At 49.9% G+C, this 24,913-nt stretch overlaps 2 protein-coding genes across 2 annotated transcripts in view; both read right to left on the bottom strand.

Moving 5' to 3' along the window:
- The window catches only part of GNG7 (G protein subunit gamma 7), a 78,353-nt gene extending 72,944 nt beyond the window's left edge, over positions 1–5,409 (bottom strand). Inside the window, exon 1 of the mRNA XM_035118263.3 lies at positions 5,171–5,409. The gene's annotated coding sequence lies outside the window, so the exon portion shown is untranslated. The remainder of the gene's footprint in view (positions 1–5,170) is intronic.
- Positions 5,410–17,791: 12,382 nt separating this feature from the next.
- DIRAS1 (DIRAS family GTPase 1) lies at positions 17,792–24,402 on the bottom strand. The gene has a single exon (XM_088672872.1). It carries the CDS (start codon positions 24,395–24,397, stop codon positions 23,801–23,803), a length of 597 nt encoding a protein of 198 aa, XP_088528998.1. The 5' UTR covers positions 24,398–24,402; the 3' UTR covers positions 17,792–23,800.
- Positions 24,403–24,913: the final 511 nt, after the last annotated feature.

Genomic DNA, 24,913 nt, shown 5'->3' with positions numbered 1-24,913 from the left:
AGCCAAACTGCCCTTGCCTCCCCGTGGGACTCCAGCACCCATTTTCCATCCTCATGGCGCCCATCCAGAAAGAGAAGAACAGACCCCAGCATCAGCCCCTCAGCTCACGAACAACAGCTCCACACACACACACCTCTCCAAGCCCCACACAACCCCTCTGGCTCCATCATATCCCTTGCAAGCAAGCCAAGTCACGAGCAGACTGCACCCAGTGGCAATGAGTTGTTTGTCCAAATACTGGGTTCGTGGGGAATGTTTCCCCCCTGCATTAATTAGAGGGCACCAGTCCCCAAGACCTTCCTTTATTTCATTGCGAGGGGCTCATTTCTGGAAGAGCAATAACCAGTGTTGGAAACTGCCATTGTTCTAGGCGCATTTTGCAACAGGGAATTTTATTAGCGTAAGCAGTTTCTGACCTCTGGGCACAGTATTGCGCCTAAGATTTCAGATTAAAAGTGGAAGGAAATGAGGACCTTTTTTCTGCCTTCCCCCTTTCAGCTACTCTCTGAAGACTGGAGATGAGTCCCTCTTAAGAATATTAGGAGGGTGGGCAAGGGAAGGACTAGAGTCTAGAGACCATGTGAAAAAGGAACATAATATTTTAGCTGCAGTTCATTGATTTTCAGCTTTGTATTCTTATTTAAAAAGTGTGCCTAGAAATTCCGTTGTTGCACCTATAACTGAGTTTAAGGTGCCCTTTAGCTCCTAGCTTTCATATCTCAGTTTCTAATGCTGGTAACGTGTGTTAACAGCAGCCCCACGCTGCCAAACAGCCTTTCTCCACCTGGGATGTATCCCCAGCTAAACACTCCAGTGTACTTACAGGCCTGGTAAGTCCAATGAACCCATGATTCAGTGCTAGAAATCTCCCAGGTGCCAGGCACGTTTTGCTACTGACACAGGTTCAATTGTGACCACGCAGAAATCTCTGGATGCCAGACTGGCAACTGACATCTCCATCTGGCACCTGGTCCCTCCAGCTTTCTTAAGCAGGTCAGCAGAAGAGTTTGTTCATTGCCTTTATTTCCCACCTTTTTCTCCAAGGAGTCCATGGGTTGACCCCCCCCCCTCTGTTAATTCCTACAATGATCCTGTGAGGTAGATTAAGAGGCCATGACTGACACCAAGGTCCCCCAGTGAGCTTCAGGACTCAGTGGGAATTTGAACCCTCATCTCCCAGGTCCTCTAACCGCTGCACCACACTGCCTTCCTAGAGTACTTCCGCTATGGGGCAGCTCTATAAATTAAGTAGGTACCGTGTTTCCCCTTTTTTAAGACACCGTCTTATAACTTTTTTCCCTCAAAAAAACACACAGTGGCTTATTTTCAGGGGGTGTCTTTTTTTTTTTAAAAAAGTGCTGGTACAACTGGGACCCACTGGCTCAGGATGCTCGGTGCTCTCTTCTGCACATTGCTGGGCGCGTTGTTGGCGCTGCCAGTTCCGAGCGCCTGCAGGGTGGGGTGGGGGTGGCAGTGCTTTAAACCCCCAACCCTGTAGAAAGCAATGGAAGTTATGGACCGTAACAATCCTTAAGAGGCGCAGGTCTTAAAAAACCCCTGGTATCACCCTTGAAGCACAGCCTTCCAAAGTCAGGGGGGAAGAGGTCTGTTTAGACAAAGGAAAGGATCGGGGTGATTCTGTGCCCTGGGACCCACAGAACTACTTTAAAAATCCCAACCTGGGGTGGGGGGTCAAATAGTGAAGCCCCATAGCCCTGTAGCAACAGAAGGCACATTCTGAAGCACCCGAGCTGTTCGGTTCCATAAAAAATCCAGGAATTGTAAAATTAACAACAATAATGGGGGGGGGCACTCTATCCAAAGAGTTAAGAAGGAATGGGAAAGTGTTGAGTTATATATGGAAAAATATGGAAAGGAAAGTTAGTTAAAGATAAAAAATAAATAATTATCGCAAGGGGAAAAATAACATCATAAAGGGTAATAATATTAAATATAAAATAGACAACACAACAGAAAAAGCAAGTATATGACTAAATGAGATCGCACAGGAGTGAGGGAAGTGGGGAGAGAGGGAGGGGGGTAAGGAATGGAAGGAGACAATGGTTGGAGGAGGGTATAGGGGGATGAATTAAAGGAAAATTAAGACTGAGAAGCGCATGGTTTTTGTTTTTTAAAGATGCAAAGGCTTGCAATCAGCCAAAGTATAGAGCCCAACTTCCAAGAGACTGCGATCTACTTGCGGATTTATAAACTGGAGGTGATCTACCCCCGTTTTATTGGTGTTCAGGTCAGAGTTGTTTTTAGAGAGAGGAAATATCCCATTTTTGAGGTTAAAGTAAAAGTTCCTGACCTTTTTTTTATAATGAGGAAATGCTGCTAAAACTCTGTTCTTCATTCCACGAAGGGGAGAGGGGGCGGGGCCGGGTGCTCAAAGACAAAAGAAATGGAAAAGGAGATAGCGATCAACTCCAGCCTCGCATTCATGCAGCCGTCGGGAGAGGCAGGGGCTGCAGCCGAGTGCTGCTTCACAAACAAACGGGGGAAAGTGCTTAGAACCCAGAGAATCCAGCTGAAAAACACGAAGCAGCAACAGCAATTGCACACACACCATCCCAAGCCAGCACAGTAACCAAGTCCCAAAAGCAAGAAAGGACTCAGCAAACACTGCTGCGGCCGGCGTTGCTGCTGCTGACTCGGGGAGCTCAGTGATCTCAGTGATAGGCACAGCGCCTATCACTATGGCTTATTTTCGGGGTACGGTTTATATTTCTCAAATGCTTAGAAATGCTGCTATGGCTTATTTTATGACTACGCCTTAAAAAGGGGGAAACACGGTAAAACAGAAGTGGGAAAAGCAAAATGCTACTTAGAGAAGGTTTCCCTTGGATTGTTTTATTTGATGCTCTAATGTGTTGTAAACCGCTTTTGAGGTTTTTTCTTTAAAATATAAAGTGGTATAGAAATGAAATGAATAATAACAAAAAATAAAGGAGCCTAGACATTCTGTTATGACGATGGCAACCATGTAATCCATTCGAGAAGACCATTCGACTTCTGAAACATTTGACAACCAAGGCACTGCTTCTTGCACTCAAGCAGAAGCCACGTCAGATGTTCGGGTTCCGAAAAGCGTTTGGAAACGGGAGCATTTACTTCCAGGTTTTCAGAGTTCGGGAGCCGAAACGCTTGAAAACGGGGCTGTTTGAGAACCAAGGTTTGACTGTATGTGTGAGTTTCTAACACTGCCAGAATTGTTGGGGTCAAAAAGTGGTATATGAATAAATGAGACACAATAATAGAAGAATTGTAGAGTTGGAAGAGGCCCTGAGAGTCATCTAGTCCCACTCCCTGCAAATGCATAGCTATTCCATACAGGGATCAAACCTGCAACTTTGGCATTATCAGCACCACACTCTAAGCAATTGAGCTAGATGTGTGTTGTCTGGTACGCAGGCTGAGACCCTACCTGCCCGCGGACTCGGACTGTCTTGCCAGAGTGGAGCAGGCTCTGCTTATCTCCCGCTTGGACTACTGCAATGCGCTCTACGTGGGGCTACCTTTGAAGGCGACCCAGAAACTGCAACTAATCCAGAATGCGGCAGCTAGACTAGTGACTGGGAGTAGCCGCCGGGACCACATAACACCGGTCCTGAGAGATCTACACTGGCTCCCAGTACGTTTCCGAGCACAATTCAAAGTGTTGGTGCTGCCCTTTAAAGCCCTAAACGGCCGCGGTCCTGTATACCTGATGGAGCGTCTCCACCACCATCATTCAGCCCGGACACTGAGATCCAGCACCGAGGGCCTTCTGGCGGTTCCCTCATTGTGAGAAGTGAGGTTATAGGGAACCAGACAGAGGGCCTTCTCGGTAGTGGCACCCGCCCTTTGGAACGCCCTCCCAGCAGTCAAGGCAATAAGGAACTATTCTACTTTTAGAAGACAACTGAAGGCGGCCCTGTTTAGGGAAGTTTTTAATGTTTGATGCTGTACTGTTTTTAATATTCGGTTGGAAGCTGCCCAGAGTGGCTGGGGGGGCTCAGCCAGATGGGCGGGGTATAAATAATAAATTATTATTATTATTATTATTATTATTATTATTGGACTATAATTCCCATCCTCCCTGACCACTAGCTAGAGATGATTGGAGTAGGACTCCAACAACGCCTGCGGACCCAAAGTGGAGACAGGCTTCTGTAGAGTCCAGAAGCTGGCCTTACCCCCTCTGCCGGAATTCCTCAGTGACCCTCACCATCAAGGCACTGTGTGCATGCACAGGAACCCCTTGCCCTTCTCAAGCATCTTCTGCAATGACTACTTACGTGTTCCAAGCCCCAACAGCCCCCCGCCCTCCCTGCAAAGTGCTTCCAGTCTGCTATCTAAGGGCAAGATACTCTTCTCCACGCAGCTGGGGCTGCCCCTAAGATCAGAAGAGAAGCCAGATACCCCAACGGAATGCCCAGCAACATCCCACGGGCCCAGGCCGTGTTCTTCATCTTAGTGGGCAGGCAGGTGGAGCTCCAGCTACAGATCCCCACCCTGCCAGTGAAACCTGCCCCTCCCCCACAAAAAGCAGTCCACCTCATATCTTGTGACGGGGAGTTCCAGAAGTTCATGCTGTGCCTGCAATGCGGAGGCTGCTGACACCACATGCAAGCCCCCCCCCCGCCCTCCTTTTGAGTGCCCTTTTCGGATCAGCACAGAAGCCGCTCAATCAACATGCAAGCCCCGCCCACTGAACTGTACAGAAACCCCTCCTTCATTTGATAGGCCGCTCCCCTTCAATGCAACACACAGGCCCCTCCCGCTTTGACGACCCCTTTGATCAGCACAGAAGCTGCTCCTCCCTTGGAAAGGCTCCCTCCTCTCAAGGCCCCTCCCAAGCCTACTGTCCCCTCCCCTTTATCAGCATGCAAGCCCCTCCCACTTCCTATGGTCCCTCCCCCTCAAATACCTACAAGCCCCTCCCACCTTCCATTGTCTCCTCCCCCTCCCCCTACACGCCCTCCTCTGTGGCCCCGCCCCTTTCCAGCCCCGCCCCTTTGCCTTACAGGGCGGTGCCACATAAGTCCCGCCCCTGAAGTCCTGGAGACCCCCCGCAAGGGGCGTTTCCTTCCTCGGCCCCGCCCCTCACAGGTGCCCACGTGACCTCCCCCTCCACCCTTCCGCGTCACCCTGAGGGCGGCGGCGGCGTGAACCGGGCGCTTCTTACCCTCTTATCCTGCTCGTCTTTTTCTCTGCCTTCCTTCTCTCTTCCTCCTCGTCCGCCTCCGCCTCGCCGCTTCCCCCGCTGCTACCGAAGCCGCCTCCTCCTCCCTCGCCCTGCCGCGCTACCCAACCTGCTGCCAAGTCCCGAAACCGGGCAGGGCAGCCCCCCCGCCGTCCGCTCCCGTCCTCCGTCAGAGGGGCGATGACCGACGGCGCCACTCGGCCAATACGCGCAGCGCGTCCCTCAGCGCGGAGGCGGGACTAGCGCTCAAGCTGCGCTTTTAGGTTGTCCCCGCGGGCGCGGGCGGGGGAAGAGAGAGGGAGCACGGAAGCGGCCAATCAGGGCCCGCGAGGACGGGCGTCGGCGCGCGAGGAGTGAGCGGAGCCTCGACTTGTATGCAGATTGCGGAGGTGGGCCAGACTGCGCATGTCTTTTTGCATGAGAGAAAAAGGCGGGAAAGAATAGGGGATGGGCGAGGTGAAAAGACGACGGAAAGAGAGAAGACCCATAAATACTGCATATAACTAGGATCAGTGTCTATTGTCCATGTCTATTTAATTCACAGTTTGCATCATAAAGCCTTTAAAATCTTAATAATGCTATTTAACTATTATTGTTTCAAAGCATAAGTACCTCAAAGACTTGAAAATAATTCCTATTATTATTATTAAACTTTAACAAATAATAATTATAAAATCATTACGGCTTTTCTCCCAATTTGGCCTCGGCATTTGAAGAACGACAACTGATCAAAAAAACCACCAAATAATGTTATGTATTATTTTTATTTATTAAATCTGCACAGGCGGTTTGCAATGAAATCATGATAGGAAACACAAAATATGTTCTAGAAATAAGAACAAAAACAACTCAATAATCCCCAGAGAAGCAAAAATCGGAAGGCAACCCTTGAAACGCAGAGAAGGAAGCTGAGGCCCAAAATATATGGGTGGGTGCAGAACAAAATTCCTGTATTTGGGTGGCAACCAATATGTGCAAACTCAGGAGGATATTGAACCCAAAGAGAGGAAGAAAAACCTGAGATTATTAGGCAAACAAAGCAGACGATCAGCTTTAGTGGTGCATAAATTTAATGCATAAAAGGTTGTTTTCATTTTTTAAGAAAAGCCTTTCCACAAAGGAATAATAATAATAATAAATAATAATCTCCCATCTGGTTACAGGTAGGTAGCCGTGTTGGTCTGGATCGAAGTAAAATAAAAAAAATTCCTTCAGTAGCACCTTAAAGACCAACTAAGTTTTTATTTTGGTATGAGCTTTCGTGTGCATGCACACTTCTTCAGATACAGTGAAATGGAAGTTTCCAGGCACTTATGTAGAGAAGGGGTCTTGCCAAATGCAAGGTGGTTCCTTAAAATGAGATTCAGAACACTGAGTGTCTTCTATTACATATAAAAACGAAATAAAACACCGTTTGCGGCCATTTTGTGGATCCCTCAAAGCCTGCAGCCCTGGAGACAGCTCTCAATCTCCAGTCCCCCAACGAGGAGTCTTAGATGGCAATAAATTGGACAATAAACTTATTGCAATAAATGAGTTTGCTTAAGTTGGACTTCTTCCCAGCTCAAATCAAAGATTCAGCTCAATGCCCACTCCCAGATTTGCCGCTTGGCTGGCTGCACTTTCAAATGTCCAAAAAAGAAAATTTAAATGAACACGTTTTGCATATGGAGAAAGATCCCCGCAAGAACTCCCATCTCGTCTTCACTTTTCCTGTCTTATCTGTGAGTGGCCTGGTACCCTGGACCACAAAAAAATATAAATTTTCCAGCCCCCTCAGCCCTCTGCTGCGGAAACACATCCATGCCAAGAGCGTGCTGCAACATTTTGCTGTGGAGACACACTTTTGTGCCCATGTGCATGTGGGGGGGGGCAGAACAAAATTCCTGCAGCTGAATGCAAACGGCTTTAGGGATACAGTGGTGCCTCGCAAGACGAATTTAATTCGTTCCGCGAGTCAATTCGTTTTGCAATTTTTCGCAGTTTCCCATAGGAATGCATTGAAATTTTTTTTGCCCATAGGAACGCATTAATTAAATTTCAGTGCATTCCTATGGGAAACTGCGATCCGCAAGACGGATTTTTCGCAAAACGAATTCGTCTTGCGAGTCACCATCAGATCGCAAGACGCATTCGTCTTACGAAAAATTCGTCTTGCAGGGCATTCGTCTTGCGAGGTACCACTGTAATTGATTTGTCCATGGAAAAGGGAAGGGAAATGGAAGACAAGCTCCCTTTGCAGGGCTTTGGGCACAAGTGTTCCTGCCAAAGGCAGAAACATGCTTTGTAGGGAGAGAATGCTTCAGGAGAAATTGAATGATCAATTATCATAACCTTTTTAAAGTGGAATGAAGGCCGGACTGTGGCTGGAGCAAGTTAGTTCCTTGGAGGTTTTTAAGCATAGCTTGGATGGCCATCTGCCAGGGATGTTTTGACTGAGATTCCTGCATTGCAGGGGTTGGGCTGGATGACCGCTGTGGGTCCCTTCCAACTCTACAGTTCTATGAAAATGTACACTCAGCTCAGCAAGGGAACCCCCATTTCCAGTTGCTTCCTCTTGGAGAAAAAGCAACATTTATCTCTTAATTTTGGGCAGAGGCAGCTCATGCTGAAGAGATGAGGCCACAACAGGGACAGACAGCCCTGCGAGGAAGGCTAGGTGGAGAGAGAGAGATTAGCTTCCACAAAGGCTGCCTTTGGGTAGTGATGGGCTGCCCACTGTCGGAAGCAGGAGGCCAGACTAGGTCTGCCCACCTGGGCCTGATCCAGGCGTTGACGGGGGGCACCCTGGTCCGTTAGGCCCCATCCCAGAGCACCCCCTGGACAAGGCACCCTCAGCCCCCAACTCCCAATTTTTCCAGGAAAAGGAGCAAAGCCAGTTTTGCTTTTGGGTGTGGGTGTGGGGCGCCCCCTGGTGGCCAAGGGCAACTGGTGCATCGGTGGAGAGGCACCCATCGATGGGGAGCCTGTGTCACCCAAAACAGAGCACGAAATGGGTGCCATCCCAGACCTTGCGGGTGCAGCAAGCTTGCAAGCTTCCAAGTCAACACTTGGCCTCTCCTTTTTAAAATATTTGCTCATAAATTGATTGAGATTATTACGGTAAATTAAAATTAATAAGAAAGGGGAGAAATAGAAAAAAGGAAGAGAATACTTTAAAAAAAATTAAAAGCATTTTAAATATCAAAAGAACCAAAAAATATAACTATATAGTATCTGTTGTTGTCGTCGTCGTTTAGTCGTGTCCGCCTCTTCGTGACCCCATGGACCAGAGGATGCCAGGCACTCCTGTCTTCCACCGCCTCCCGTAGTTTGGTCAAACTCATGTTCGTAGCTTCGAGAACACTGTCCAACCATCTCGTCCTCTGTCGTCCGCTTCTCCTTGTGCCCTCCATCTTTCCCAACATCAGGGTCTTTTCCAGGGAGTCTTCTCTGGCCAAAGTATTGGAGCCTCAGCTTCAGATTCATCTATCTATTTAGATGAATAAACTCATTGTTTCCCTCAAATACTTGATTAGCCATGTTGTTTTGACAAATACGTTCCAAATATCATTAAATTTGTTTGTGCATAATCTTTGTCCGTTCATGAGACGTCTTCTATCCATCGATCGAAGGGGGACATCTTTTTGCCCTTCCAATGTATAAATATCAATCTTTTTGCAGATGTGTGGGCCCAGAAAATCCATTTTGCTGACCATTTGTCAAGCCCCATAGGTTAGGTATATGAATGATATCTTCTGAAATTTTTGGGCTCTTTTCCCACAATAGCATTTATACATCCTAATTTCCCCACGTACACAAACACGCCAATAGTGGACACTGTAAAAAAACCATAAGTTTAAAGGAAGCTTTTTCCTTTTTGCATCTCCAACAGCAGGTTGTCATCAACGGATGTTTATACCACCGTGATGGAGTCCAATAAACTCAAAATAAGATCTTTTCTTGCATGAAACATACTTTGTAATCTTGTGACACATGAGAAACAGCTAACGCAGAGCTTTCCTGAAGAAGAGGCCGGTGTGAATTCAAAGCCTCCCTTGGCAGGAGGAGAAAGCAAGCACCTCTGTCAGACCCTCCAAGGGCCTTGCTTTTCCAGGGACAGTCCCAGAATTACAGAAGACCTCCCGGTTCCTGATTTGATCCCGGAATGTCCCGCTTTCCTTTTTCCCTCCCCATCTTGGAGAATAATTAAAAGTGGTGTGTGCAGTGGGTAAAACGGAGTCCTGTTTATACTGAAAATAAAATTCCTGCACCAAATGAAGGAAATGGTAAAATTTCCTATAATTGTGAAGGAAAAGCTCACCCATCCACTTTAAAGTCTTTCATTACAAGTCATTCTGCAGCCAGCCATTTCTTAGGAAGCACGGGGAGGGTTTATTCCTTTATTGTAAATGGAGCCTCACTCTGCCTACTCAGAAGTAAGTCCCACTGTAGTCATTGGAGCTTACGATCAAGTAACTGGGTATAAAGATAGTGCAGCTTTACACTGCAACCCGAAACATTTATACTCTCTGGTATGATAATTCTGTTTCCAGTATGATGATGATTTCCTGCCTCCCCCTCCCCCCGACAGCTGAAATCTTATTTCATTCCATTTATTTGTAGAAGATGTTGCAGACGATTCCTTCCCTCGCAGCTTTTCCCTTTACAACAACCCTGTGAGGTCAGTTCAGCAGAGAGGTTGCCCTTGGCTCAAGGTGACTGAGGTTGAAGCGCATATAACATGGGTAGGCAAACTAAGGCCTGGGGGCCGGATGCGACCCAATCGCCTTCCAAACCCGGCCCGCGGATGGTCCGGAAATCAGCGTTTTTGCATGAGTAGAATGTGTGCTTTTATTTAAACTGCATCTCTGGGTTATTTGTGGGGTTTGCTTGGTGTTTCTACACGAGTAGAATGTGTGCTTTTATTTAAAATGCATTTCTGGGTTATTTGTGGGGCATAGGAATTTGCTCATTCCCCCCCCCAAAAAATAATAATAGTCTGCCCCCCCCCACAAGATCTGAGGGGCAGTGGACCGGCCCCCCTGCTGAAAAAGTTTGCTGACCCCTGACATATAGCATCTCTGTGTGCAGTGAGCTCAAATGCAGGAGAAGGTTCCTGGTGGAGAAGAGGACGTCCCTATTTCCAGCAGAGAAAGGGGGCTCAGGGGGAGGCGTGGGGGTGCCCCCCCATCTCCAAGGGGGCTGAAGCTGTCCCCTCCCCTCCCCCATCTCCTCCTCCGCTCCCAAACGCCAGCAGAGAGCAAATGGTTTCCACAGCAACCCTGTGAGTGACGCATTTCGGGATTTGCCATGCAGGGCCTAAGGGGGACTTGCCATTTCTGATTGTGAGGCGGGGAGAGAAATATATATGTATATGGGGAAAGACACTGTGAGATCCACACACAGATGCCCCACAGAATCGCCACACACCCAGGGAGCAAGGCTAGCAGGTGTCCCTTAACGGGGGTCTAGCTGGCCCCAGTGACGACAGGATGCTGGACCCCCTTGGTAGGCTCTTCTTGTCCCCCTATGCAACCTCCAGACCCAGAAGCAGTCTATCCTGATTCCACCAGCAGCCAGGCTCTTCTGGAGACCTTCATGCGCAGACGCACCTTTGTGCAAACGCAGGCCTCAAATGCAGGACCCTCCAACGCAGCCCTGAAGGGAAGGGAGAGAGAGGCAGGCAGGCAGGGCACTTTTGCTTTTTAAAGAGCGGAGCATGGAGACAAAGCTTAGCTACGCAGCACACACGGATGACGCAGCAGGCCCCCCCCAACCTTTCACGCATCTGCACGCGCATCCACCCTCTGCAAACACCCCTCAGAGCGCTGAGGGATGCAATGCCTGTTTGGTGCAGGAGATGCTCACCCTGTCCCTCCCTCTCCATCTGGAAGTCATCAGCATGGCCATGGCTCGCAGCCCAGGGCCCGTGGCTCAGGCAGAATCTCAAGGAGCACTGAATCCCCCTTTGGGAAAAAGAGACGGATGCATCGCTGGGGTCACCCCCCACTGGGTCAGGTCTCCCATGAAACAAATGAAGGTGATGTTTCAGGGCCCCAGAAACAACTTCAGTCCACATTGCTTAAAAATCTGGGTTCTCGTAGACGCCAACTGAGTTGCCCAACTCAAATGCATCCATTTTTTGTTGTATGTATTTCAACAACCCCAAAGTATGAGAGTCCATCGCACAGAAGTTGCCAGGGCAGATTGAAGAAGAGGACCTTGCTGCTGGTTGCGAAGGGGCCCCCATGACTGTTCAAGCGTCAGGGCTAACAACCACCACCACCACTACCCCAATCGGGCTACGTTTCTGGGTGGCTTCCAGCACACAAACATCATAATGAAATGTCAAACATTAAAAACTTCTCATTGTGTACTGTAGGTCTTCCATTGCCCCCAACTGCCCTGTTCCACCAACTTTATTCCCCACCCCCCCACCCCGCTTCATTTTCTGTGTCTGATAGTCCAGGGGTGGCCAACTCCCAAGACACTGCAACCTAACTGGCAGTGATCTACCCCCTTTTATGGGGTTCAGGTCAAAGTTGTTGAGCTTTTTTTTTTGGGTGCAGGCCACACTGTTGAACTTTTTTTAGGGGAGCCAAAATTGTTGAGCTTGTTTGGGGGGAGCCAGTGATCTACCACAGACATCAAGTGATCTACAGGTAGATCACAATCTACCTGTTGCACTTGCCTGTATCAGATAGTCCAAGCAGGCAGATCAACCCACCCTTTTAGGCCCCCACGTTGCCCCACACCAAGTATCACTCCGGGCTGCTGCAGTGAGAAGGGAGAGGGAGGTGCCCAGTTCTGCCCCCACAGATGACCCCACCCCACCCCCATGCCCTCCAGGGTGGCCTTTTCCTGGCCTTAAGGGGTGGCATGACCCTCAACCCTAGAAATTAACAAATGCAAGGATTTTGATTACTTGGAGGATGAAGGGAGAAGCTGCTGAGGAATTTCTGGGCAGCCTCTGCAAATAGAGGTGGCCAAGCTGGGGCTATTAAGAAACAATAAGGTAAAGGGACCCCTGACCATTAGGTCCAGTCGTGACCGACTCTGGGGTTGCGCGCTCATCTCACATTATTGGCCGAGGGAGCCGGCGTATAGCTTCCAGGTCATGTGGCCAGCATGACAAAGCCGCTTCTGGCAAACCAGAGCAGCACATGGACACACCGTTTACCTTCCCGCTGTAGCGGTTCCTATTTATCTACTTGCATTTTGCCGTGCTTTCGAACTGCTAGGTTGGCAGGAGCTGGGACCAAGCAACGGGAGCTCACCCCGTCACAGGGATTCGAACCGCCGACCTTCTGATCAGCAAGCCCTAGGCTCAGTGGTTTAACCACAGCGCCACCTGGGTCAATAGAGGGCAATTAAAAGCCATTGGCAAGTCCAGAAAACTCTTTCCCCCCTTGCCCTGAGGTGTGAACAGAGACTGGGGGTTTGCCAGGGTAAGAGAGTTTTTTGGCAAGATGTTCTGGGAAGGAGGAGGAAGAAGAAAGACTGGGCTCCATCTTGGGCAGCCCCTCTTGAAATGACAGGTAGGTAGCCATGTTGGTCTGACGTAGTCGGGGGGGGGGGATTCCTTCCACTAGCACCTTAAAAAGGTAAAGGGACCCCTGACCATTAGGTCCAGTCGTGACCGACTCTAGCATTGCGCGTTCATCTCGCGTTATTGGCCGAGGGAGCCGGCGTACAGCTTCCAGGTCATGTGGCCAGCATGACAAAGCCACTTCTGGCCTGCTGTAGCGGTTCCTATTTATCTACTTGCATTTTGACGTGCTTTCGAAATGCTAGGTTGGCAGGAGCTGGGACCGAGCAACGGGAGCTCACCCCGTCGCGGGGATTCCAACTGCTGACCTTCTGATCGGCAAGCCCTAGGCTGAGCGGTTTAACCCACAGCGCCACCCGCATCCCAGTAGCACCTTAGAGACCAACTACGTTTGTCATTGGTATGAGCTTTCGTGAAGAAGTGTGCATGCACACGAAAGCTCATATGTTATGGAAATCACCTTGGGGGGGCACATCTTTATTATAAATATTATGCATAAATGTATCCTTGAAAGCTTGAAAGCTCAGCGAAGTTACCTAGTTTTAAAAATCATATAAAATCAACTCCAGTTTTCCCCATTCCAACACTATTTTGCCCTTGAAAAGGGACTCCAGGATGTGCCCAGAGGCACTTTGCTAAGCTGATTTTTGGCCTTACCTAATCCCATAATCACGAAGAGTAGGACACGACTAAACGACTAAACAACAACAATCCCATAATCAGACCCGCCCAGGTGACAGTCGATGCAAAGTCAGGACCTTATTTTTCTTTTCCTGTGAATACTCAATAAGTTCCTCCTGGTACTTATCACACACTTACTTTTGCCCTGAACCATTACCCTTATGTTAATCTTGTTTGTTGTTGTTTAGTCGTGTCCGACTCTTCGTGACCCCATGGACCAGAGCACGCCAGGCACTCCTGTCTTGCACTGCCTCCCGCAGTTTGGTCAAACTCATGTTCGTAGCTTCGAGAACACTGTCCAACCATCTCGTCCTCTGTCGCCCCCTTCTCCTAGTGCCCTCCATCTTTCCCAACATCAGGGTCTTTTCCAGGGAGTCTTCTCTTCTCATGAGGTGGCCAAAGTATTGGAGCCTCAGCTTCACGATCTGTCCTTCCAGGGAGCACTCAGGGCTGATTTCCTTAAGAATGGATATTGTATTGTATGGATATTGTATTAATATTGTATGTACCTCCCCTTTTCTGACGTTTAGCTATATAACAGTGATGTAGGAATGATGCTTTTGAAATGCATAATGGGATTCAGGTGGGAAGTTTTAAAAGTTCTTGTAACCCTGTTCTCAGGGTTCAATCTTGGCTTGAACCTGCCGCGCAGTAATAAACTTTGCTGTTTTGCTCCGGATGCTGGCTGAACTCCTCCCTTTACGTCTGCAGTGAACCGCAGGCCCTTGCCTGACAAGCTAGGTTTTCCCCGTAACAGATTAAAAGCCTTTTCCACGGCTGCCCATTGCTCCCAGTATGGCCAGGGATGGTGGCAATGGGAGATGCTGCTGGGTGGAGGGCAGGCAAGTTCGCCCCCGCCCCCCAGGTCACCCCTGGATAGGATAGGATTTCCTCACCTCCCGGCAGGGTCCCTACTTGACCAAAGAACAACACCAGGCAAGGGGAGCGGGGAAGGAATGGGATACAATAAATCCATGTTTATTCGTTCATTCAAGGAAGACTATTTCTAGGATAAAAGCTACATATTGTACCATCGGTTTTGTTGGATTACATTATTATAATATGGTCATCTTTTATTTGCCCTTTTTGCTATCTTTTTTTTCCTCTGGAAAAAGCACAGTAGCTGATGTTGTCATGCTGCCATTTGTCAAGAGGGAACTTGGGGTGAGAGGGGTTGTTTTTAAATTTATTTACAATGCAAAGGACTGCCTCCGTTCGAAATGTTAAAGAAGCACCATTCATGATCCAAGACAAGGCAATCCCAGCCAGCAAAGATGGAGAGGAGGCAGTGGGGGGCAGGGAGAAGAGACCCCCCCCCTTCGCTGCCCTGGGCCCAGCAGACCAGAGAGCAAATTGTGCAATTCCTGGGCCAGCAAAGAAGATGGGGCAGATACACACACACACACACACACACACACACACACACACACACACACGGGGTGGGGAGACCAAAGGGAGCCAGAGGATCAGTAACTTGCTTCCAAGCAACGAACACATCCAACTCAAATTAAAATTCACCCCCTTGACCCCCAGGCTTGTGCTGGTCCTGAGCGCTGACCCCCAGGCTTGTGCTGGTCCTGAGCGCTCCGCCGCTGCCCGAAGGAGCCTCTGAAGGTGGCCTTGTGCAGGTCTATGGCTGGCAGCGGCACATGGGCAAACAGGCACACGTACACCGCACACCCTGTGCCAGGATTGCGGAATTGTGCTGCCCGAGTCGGACCCCTGGTGCTTTTCAAATAACTGATATAAATTGTGCCAACGCAGCAGAGAAAGTGGCTCCACTGCTTCTGTTTCTGCCAGTGAGGAGAGAAGGAGCTGCCTGGCTACAGGAACCCTTGGCAAATGCAGAAACACCAGGTTTTTTCCCCCAGGCACACCCCGGAAAAGCCAGCATCCCTGGGCAGCAGCAAAGACTGCGGGCTTTGACCCGGGGCCATTGGGGGTGAGAACATAAGAGCACTGAAAGAGGAGGTCTGACTAGCCCGGTTTCCTCTTCTCACACTGGCCAAATGCTCCTCCGAACCTGGAGGTCCAGATAGACTGCCTCTGGACATGGAGGTTCCATGAGGACAGCAGGATCAGGCCAAAGGGGGCCCCATGTCCTCAGATGCCCCCAAGCAGGACCTGACAGACTGCGCAGCTTCTCCTTGTGCAGAATCCTCCCTTTACATTTCCAAAATCAGTAGGGACTAGAGACTTGGTGGTGGTTGTTTAAAAGAATGGAAACTACCATTCATGGCATTGGGAGAGCATAAGCCCTGCAGGATCAGGCCAGGTCAATCTCCTGTGGTCACAATGGTCACTTTGGGGGGAACCTGCAAACAGGAACCGAGCACAAAAGCAGCTCGCCCCCCTACGGTTTCGAGCAACTGGGATCCTGCTTAGTGGATAAGAGTATGAGGCGCTCAATCTCAGAGTCATGGGTTTAAGCCCCATGTTGGGCGAGAGATTCCTGCCTTGGACTAGATGACCCTCGGGGTCCCCGTCAATTCTACAATTCTACAATCAATTAAAATTCACAGGACTAAGACTTTGGTGAGGATATTGTTTAAAAATACTGATATCTTAAAGGTAAAGGTAAAGGGACCCCTGACCATTAGGTCCAGTCGTGACCGACTCTGGGGTTGCGGTGCTCATCTCGCATTATTGGCCGAGGGAGCCAGCGTACAACTTCCAGGTCATGTGGCCAGCAGGACAAAGCCGCTTCTGGCAAACCAGAGCAGCACATGGAAACGCTGTTTACCTTCCCGCTGTAGTGGTACCTATTTATCTACTTGCACATTGAGGTGCTTTCGAACTGCTAGGTTGGCAGGAGCTGGGACCAAGCAACGGGAGCTCACCCCGTCACAGGGATTCGAACTGCCGACCTTCTGATCAGCAAGCCCTAGGCTCTGTGGTTTAACCCACAGCACCATCCACGTACCCCAGATATCTTAGACCATTATTATTATTATTATTATTATTAAGATTTCTATACCGCCCTTATCATAAGATCTCAAGGGGGTTCACAGAACAAAATACAGGACAGAAACAAGTAAATAATTAAAACAAAACAGAAAAATAATTTATAGATCCCCCTGGACACCCCAACAACAACAAACCCCTTTTGAAAATGGGCGTTTCTTACTGCAATAATTTATATAGTTGTAGATCTAGGAATGTATATATTTCAAAATGCACTTTCAAGAAAAGGGACTGAAGGGCCGCTGAAAAGGGGTGGGAGAGATGCTCTCGGCCGAAGGGCAAACGGGTACCGTTCTCTAGGTAGGGAAGGAGCCCGCTAAGGCCGAGGAGCCCCCTTCACCTCGCCAAGGCCATGCCCTGAGCTCGCCCTCCCCCCCCCCACTTCAGGGCACCCTAGAAGGTCATGATAACAGGTATGGGGGGGCATGCATAGCTATGGTATGAAAACAACGAAAGGACATAAGCGATACCTGAACCACCTGATAAGAAAATCAATTTATGAGGTATGGGAGAAGTATAAAAATCTATTAGACCGGAAGACACCATGGTGGCTCTCCCTGTTAGAAGCTATATCTGTTAAAAAATTAAGCATGAGAGGTGATTGGGCAATCTAAAATGAGTTGTTAGCAGAAGTGGAAGATCAATTAAAATGAAAAAAGTTTGAAGACATTAGAGAGCTACTAACAGATTGGTTACAGTACCATCAATTAAATGATGTCTTCAAACTGGATAATAATAAAAAAGTTTTGGTACAGAGATGTCAAGGTTTGAAAAAGATCTGTTGGAAAATAATGTGAAATTACTTTCAAAAATGAATGAATTACTTTTAGAAAGGCTCACTAAAGATGAAGAAGTTAAATCAATAATGATACACCGGGCAAGAGATTTTGCTTACAATATACAGTTTTTATCATGGGAAAAGTCATGGAAAGAGGATCTGAAGTTTACAGCCTGCTGTTCGTTGAAAGAAAATTACATGAAAATGAGGTGCCGTTGGTATCTGACAACCAGAAAATTGCGAAAATGTATAGAACCAGTTCAAGTGTGTGCTAGAAATGTAAAAGGAAAGAGGGTATTTTTTTATCAAATGTGGTGGTAATGTGGGGTGGTAAAAACTTTCTGGGAAATCATATACAGTACAACAAGCTGAAAAAAGCAGTTTTTTTTAGATTATAGGTGAGGGACGCAGGTGGCGCTGTGGGTTAAACCACAGAGCCTAGGGCTTGCCGATCCAAAGGTTGGTGGTTCGAATCCCTGCGATGGGGTGAGCGCCCGTTGCTTGGTCCCAGCTCTTGCCAACCTAGCAGTTCAAAAGCACGCCAAAATTGAAGTAGATAAATAGGAACCGCTATAGCAGGAAGGTAAACGGCGTTTCCGTGTGCTGCTCTGGTTCACCAGAAGTGGCTTTGTCATGCTGGCCACATGACCTGGAAGCTGTACGCCGGCTCCCTTGGCCAATAACGCAAGATGAGCGCCGCAACCCCAGAGTCGGTCACAACTGGACCTAATGGTCAGGGGGTCCTTTACCTTTACAGGTGTGGAACTACCAAAAGATAATAAAAGACTGTTTCTGTATGCCACCACAGCAGCAAGAATGCTTGTAGCCCAGAGATGGAAAGAAGGAGAAGTACCGATCGGAGAAGAGTGGCAGACCAAGATGGATGGAATATGCTGAAATGGCAAGACTGGCGGGAAAGATCAGAAATCAGGAAGACCAAGTATTCTTAAAAGACTGGAATATTTGAGAGACCACTGTAAACAGTTGGAATCATTGGCAGGAATACATTGAGACTTGCAGAGTAACATGAACTTTGGGTACCATGATTATAGGCCTATAATAGATCACAGTAAAAGATACAGGAATAAAATTTAGAATTGCAACCCCCAGAGGGAGGGGGGAGGTCTGAATAATAATAATAATAATAATAATAATAATAATAATAATAATAATAATAATAATAATAATAATATATTTATACCCCGCCCATCTGGCCGGGTCTCCCCAGCCACTCTGGGCGGCTTCCAACAGAAAAATAAAACACAATAATCTATTGAACATTAAAAGCCTCCCTGAACAGGGCTGCCTTCAGATGTCTTCTAAAAGTCTGGTAGTTGTTTTCCTTTTTGACATCTGTTGGGAGGGCGTTCCACAGGGCAGGCGCCACCACCAAGAAGGCCCTCTGCCTAGTTCCCTGCAACTTGGCTTCTCGCAACGAGGGAACTGCCAGAAGGCCCTCGGTGCTGGACCTCAGTGTCTGGGCAGAATGATGGAGGTGGAGACACTCCTTCAGGTATACTGGACCGAGGCCATTTAGGGCTTTAAAGGTCAGCACCAACACTTTGAATTGTGCTCGGAAACGGTTTGAAAGAACCTCTTTTTTATTTTTGGAATGGTTATGTTTGTTGTGTACAATCTTTCTGTAAAACCAATAAAAAACTTATATATATAAAAAGATTTTGGTGAGGGTGGCTCACCTAAGGGTCTGCACCGGGGAGGGTTTTTGAGGGGGTGGCCACACCTCCTTTGCACCCCATCTCAACTACCGCAACGCATTCCACGTGGGGCTGCCTTTGAAAAGGGCTCGGGACGAAACCTCCCCTGGCACATTTTAGCTAGATGACGTTGCTGAGGGCCGGTTCCTGTCCAGACACCTCCTGAAGACGCCTTCAGCATCTCGCTCGCAGGCTTCTCTTAGTCAGGTGTAGCTTTTACGGCACAGCATGTGTTGCCAGCGCACAGGGCAAGGCAAGGATGGCAACACTCCTTGTGGGTGCTGTGAGGAGGCAACAGGTGGACTTGGCTCGCTGTGCCCCGTGGCTCCTGCTCCTCGCAGAGGTCGCCTGCCAGCGGCCGCGTTGGCCCTCTCAGCTAGGTGGGAGCAGCGGCTGGCGCTCCTTCAAGGGCTGGGCGGCATCCCAGCAGAGCCCGGGAGAAGGCGGAAGAGGGCAGGCTGAGGGGCCAAGCACAGCCCTTCCCTGGACGCGCAGCTGGCAGGTCCCAGGCAAGGGGCAGCTCTGCTCCACTGTGGGGCGCACCCCTTGCCCACGGACACCTGCCAGGAGGGAGGTCCTGGGGAAGTACCAGTACGGGCCTGGAAAAGTCCTGGCTCTGACTGCCAGGAGGGTGGTAGCCACGCAGCCTCAGCAAGGGAGCCTGACGTGGGGACACCGAGTTGCGCCCCCTCCGAAATCTCTGCCTGGGGCCACGGCCCCCTCGCCCCCCATGGCATGCCACTGGCTCTGGGACAAAAACACTGCCATACATTTCCTGGGAACCATTTCCAAAGTCTGCACAGGGTTGCAGAACACCAACTCAGAGCCGTAGCCAAGGGATCTCCTCGCAAGAGTCGCTTTTCAATGACTTCTCCCGATATTTCCTGCTCTGCCATCGGAGGAATTCTCAACGCTGTAAAATGCAAAGCCTGTCTGTAGCTACATAAGGCAGTTGCTTTGTGCAGGAGGGACTTTGCCCTCAATTTCATCTCATGAACTGCCCAGAGATCTTTGGGATTAATCTAATAAATAAAATAAATGAATTAGAATCATAAAATCATAGAGTTGGAAGAGACCACAAGGGCCATCCAGTCCAACCCCCTGCCAAGCAGGAAACACCATCAAAGCATTCTTGACATATGGCTGTCAAGCCTCTGCTTAAAGACCTCCAAAGAAGGAGACTCCACCACACTCCTTGATAGCAAATTCCACTGCCGAACAGCTCTTACTGTCAGGAAGTTCTTCCTAATGTTTAGGTGGAATCTTCTTTCTTGTAGTTTGAATCCATTGCTCCGTGTCCGCTTCTCTGGAGCAGCAGAAAACAACCTTTCGCCCTCCTCTATATGACATCCTTTTATATATTTGAACATGGCTATCATATCACCCCATAACCTTCTCTTCTCCAGACTAAACATACCCAGCTCCCTAAGCCGGTCCTCACAAGGCATTGTTTCCAGGCCTTTGACCATTTTGGTTGCCCTCTTCTGGACACGTTCCAGCTTGTCAGTATCCTTCTTGAAATGTGGTGCCCAGAACTGGACACAGTACTCCAGGTGAGGTCTGACCAGAGCAGAATACAGTGGTACTATTACTTCCCTTGATCTAGATGCTATACTTCTATTATTAAGCAGCCAGATTGCTGACTGGGGCTGGTTAGAGAGCGCAGGCGAGCCCTTGTTGCATCAGATGTCAAGGAAATCAACGGCCACCTGACTCTTAGACGGCATCTGTATAGGAAGGTTCATAGAATCATAGAATCACATAATTGTAGTTGGAAGGGACCCCTAAGGGACATCTAATCCAACCCCCTGCAATGCAGGAATCTGAGTGGAAGCATCCAGGACTGATGGCCACCCAACCTCTGGAAGGAGAGTCTACCACCTCCTGAGGGAGACCGTTCCTGTGTCAAACAAATCTTACTGTCAGAAGTTTAAAATGTTCTGATGTTGGATGTTTTGCTGTGTTGGATGTTTTTAACTTGTTGGAAGTCATCCACAGTGGCGGGGCAGCCCGGTCAGATTGGTGGCATAGAAATAATAAATAGTTAATAATAATAAATATTATTAATAGCCCCACCACTCAGCAGTCAGTTTCCAGGCCCAACTCTGATTATGCCTTCTAAAAAGCACTACAAAGCAGAGGTCCAGGCTGTCTGGAAGGCCATATTCGCCCCAAACAAAGACCCTTCTCTCCTGCCACCCTCCTAGACTCGCTTGTTGGGGAAGCAGGACAGGGCTTTCTCGGTGGTGGCTCCTTCTGAGAAACAGCAGTGGATTGGGGGGCTTTTAAAAGTTCAGCAGCACCCCACATGACACCAGCATTTGGCTCCTTCCCGCCTCTCCTTGCCTGCCAACCTTGCAAGGGCCCTGTTGACTCGCACTTGCCTCAATCCACCCCTGCAGGCAACTTTGGAACTCCCTGCCTAGGGAAACCAGCCTAGCTCCCTCCTTGCTGTCTTTTATAGCTGTGGACATCCTTGTTCCTAGAGGCCTTGGGGAACTTGTTAAGGAAAGAGATTTTAAATGGGCCATTGCAGTTTTTACTGCTTGTATTTTTTCCCCTGTTGCTCTAAATTCAGGCATCCCCAAACTGCGGCCCTCCAGATGTTTTGGCCTACAACTCCCATGATCCCTAGCTAACAGGACCAGTGGTCGGGGAAGATGGGAACTGTAGTCCAAAACATCTGGAGGGCCGAAGTTTGGGGATGCCTGCTCTAATTCCATCAAAGCTTCAATTACTCCTTACCAGTTACTGGTATATTTCGTGTGTTTCTGGATTTTATCTGTACTGTTTTAACTGGCATCAGCCGCCTTGAGTCCCAATTTGGGGTGGGTGAGGTGGAGGTGGGATAATAATATTCCGATAATAACCCAGCTGCAGCTCAGACTTCTCCCATAGCGCCTCCTCCTGGGGGAGACACAGCCATACTGACAGGAGCTGAAGTAAAAAAACAAAACAAAACACTGAGAGGCAGTGATGGTGCAATGGTTAGAGCACCAGACAAGGACCTGGGAGAGACCAGGGTTCAAATTAAATAATCTACGGCCTTTTAAATCTTGGGGAAAGGGGCTGTTATTGCCTGATTATTTTATTACTATTACTGATATTACACTTTTTATTACATTTTTATTATTGGTGCTCTGCAATGTGCGTTTAATGTTGGACTGTGCCCCAGGATCTTTTGATAAAGGGCAGTCTATAAACTGAATAAATGAAAATAAATAAAATAGATCCCTTCCACTCGGCCAGGAAGCTTGCTGGGTGACCTTGGGGGACACTCGCTGCCCCTTAGCCTCGCCCACCTTGCAGGGTCACTGCAGGGATTGGAATCGCAGAATTGCCAAGTCGGAAGGTACCCCCAGGGGTCATCTAGCCCAACCCCCTGCAAGCTCCTTGGAGAGAGATTAAAGGTGCAAGAAAATGAATGGGCAAGGATGCGCCTGGTGAGAACCAGGTTTGGGGAATCCAGCTTAAGGCCGGGCTGGTGCCCCTTCTTAAACCCAACCCCCTCTCCCTTCCTCACTCCCCTCCGTACTCACCTCGCCCCTCACTGGCAGAAATGTTCTGTTGTGCCTTATGGTTTTATGCAGCTTTAAACCCCCCCCCGCCCACCCTGAAAATAAAAAATAAATGACACGTTCAAAAGTTCATGGGGACGTTTGCCACGCTCAGTGTTTGGCATGTTGAGAAGGGTGCTTCGTTGGGGAAGGGGAGGCTGCTCTGGATGCCACCCGGAAACCTCAGTTTCTCCTCTGTAGCCTTGCTGGGCGCCCGTTGGCCAGGCCTCTGGGCTGCAGGAGAGGCCAGGAGATAGCCCCCTCCCCTTGACGCTCCCCCTGTGCCTCCACAAGCCCCACAAAGGAGACCCGCGACGTCCCTGCGAGGAGGGCCCTTGAGCATCAGTCGTCTCCACCCGGAGCTTTCCTTCGAAGCGGGTGCTGTATGGCAGGGAAACCCAGCGGGGTGTGGGCAATAAATGCGGGGCGGGGAGGTCACAGAAGATTCTCTTTTCTTCACCCCCCTCCAGAGTCCAGCAAGGAGATTCGGTACTCAAAATGGGTGGGTCTGGGGGGCAACCTCCTTGGTTTTGCGGGGCCCCCCAGTTTGCTGCAGCAGCCCCGCCTTGGTTGGAGAAGCCCTCCCGAGCGGCAGCGCCAAGCACCGAGGGACCCCCACCCCTAAAAGTCCTCGTGTTCAAGGGGAACAAGTGGGAGGCGGGGCAGGGAAGCCGAGTCTCGCCTTGCCTCCCACCTGTGAGGAGCCAGTGGGTTGGAGGGGCAGCTCCCGTAGCGGCTAAGGTGTCCTGCAGTTTCCAGTGCCTTGTTGAGAGGCAGCGCAGTTCCCATGGTGCTGTCGAGAGGCCGCCCAGTGCCCGCAGCGTTGCCGGGATGTCATACAGCTCCCCAAGGCCTGCTGAGATGTAGTGCTACGTCCGCAGGCAGGGCCGGTGTGTCCATTTAGGCGAACTAGGCGAACTACAGACCGCAGAGCTGCTAAGATTTAGGACGGTTCCCGCCGCGCTGCTGAGAGGCCCTACAGCGCCCATAGTGCTGCTGCGAGGATGCAGCCCAGTCCCATATGGTTGCCAAGATGTCGCACGGCTCCCATAGCCCTGCAGAGATGCATTGCAGCAGCACCCACAGCGCAGCTCAGACGTAGCAGATTGTGCCGTTAAGAGGCTCTACGGTGCCCACAGCACTGCTAGGACGCAGCGCGGCTCACATAGCGCTGCCGGGATGTAGCCCAGTCCCCATAGCGCTATGAAGAGGTGGTGCAGGGCCCACAGTGCTGCCAGGATATAGCCCAGCCCCCCAAGCACCTGGACGCAGCACAGTTCCCATAGCGCCACCAGGACGCCACCAAGGAGGAGGAGGAGCAGGGAAGGCAGAGCCAAGCGGTGGGGCGGGTGTGGGGGCGTGGCTTTGTGTGGGGGCGTGGCCTCCTCACATCAGGCTGCACTTGCCCTTGAGTTTGTCTGTCCTCTTCTGCTTGGAGGAGCGCTTGCCGTCGATGTTGAGGCTCATGTTGCGCTTCTTCTCCAGGTTGAGCAGCTCCTGGAAGAGCTCCTTGACGTTGTAGTTCATCTTGGCCGAGGTCTCCATGAAGGCGCACTTCCACTCCTTGGCGGTGGCCTCCCCCTCCTGCGTGGGCACCTCGCGCTGGGTCTCGTCGCACTTGTTGCCGACCAGCATGATGGGGATGCTCTCCACGCTGCCCTTGATGTGGACGATCTGCTGGTAGATGGGGCGCAGCTCCTCCAGCGACTGGCGCGAGGTGATGGAGAAGACCAGCACGAAGGCGTGGCCCTTGGAGATGGAGAGGCGCTGCATGGCCGGGAACTGGTGGCTGCCCGTCGTGTCGGTGATCTGCAGCGTGCACACGCTTTTGTCGCAGCTGATCACCTGCCGGTACGTGTCCTCGATGGTGGGGATGTACGTGTCACGGAAGGTGCCCTTCACAAAGCGCAGCACCAGGGAGCTCTTGCCCACACCCCCCGCGCCAAACACCACCACCCGGTAGTCGTTACTCTGCTCGGGCATCTTGGCAGCACCTGCGCCGGGAGAGAGGAGGAGGAGGGCAGGCAAGGTCAGCTTCAAGGAGCAGAGGCAGCGGGGCATAGCCGTCAGAGCAGGGGGTTAGCTGGGGGGGGGCGCCAAGGGGCCAGGCTTGGAAAAGCAGCCAAAATTATTTGCAATCGTAGGGGGTCTTCCAGTCCGACCCCTTGCGATGCAGGAATGGGGATTAAAACAAGGAGGGGGCAGGACCATGCAAACCGCCCTTTAGTGGGGATATAAGTTGCAATAAATAAAATATTGGAATAAATAAGGCTCAGGATATGCTCCCCCCCCCCCGCCCCCAACCCCAGCAAAGATTCAAGGCAGGTCAAAGTGAAAGAGCGCCCCTCCTCTTCCAAATTCACTGGGCAAATTCACAACCCCCCCCCCCAAAAAATAAATCTAAGTCCAGTGCATAGGGTTGCCAGACTCAATAGAGGACGGGACTTCTGTGCCTTTAATTGCCCTGCTCTCTTTTGAGTCTGGAAACCTTAAAGAGAA

Source organism: Zootoca vivipara, chromosome 6 (assembly GCF_965207765.1).
Source record: "Zootoca vivipara chromosome 6, rZooViv2.hap1.1, whole genome shotgun sequence".
NCBI classification, from domain to species: Eukaryota; Metazoa; Chordata; class Lepidosauria; order Squamata; family Lacertidae; genus Zootoca; species Zootoca vivipara.
Note: the sequence above shows the minus strand (reverse complement) of the source record. Positions and strands in the feature narration are given on the sequence as shown.

Coding starts and splice junctions, on each gene's coding strand:
- DIRAS1 (XM_088672872.1), bottom strand. CDS start 24,397: ATGCCCGAGCAGAGTAACGACTACCGGGTGGTGGTGTTTGGCGCGGGG.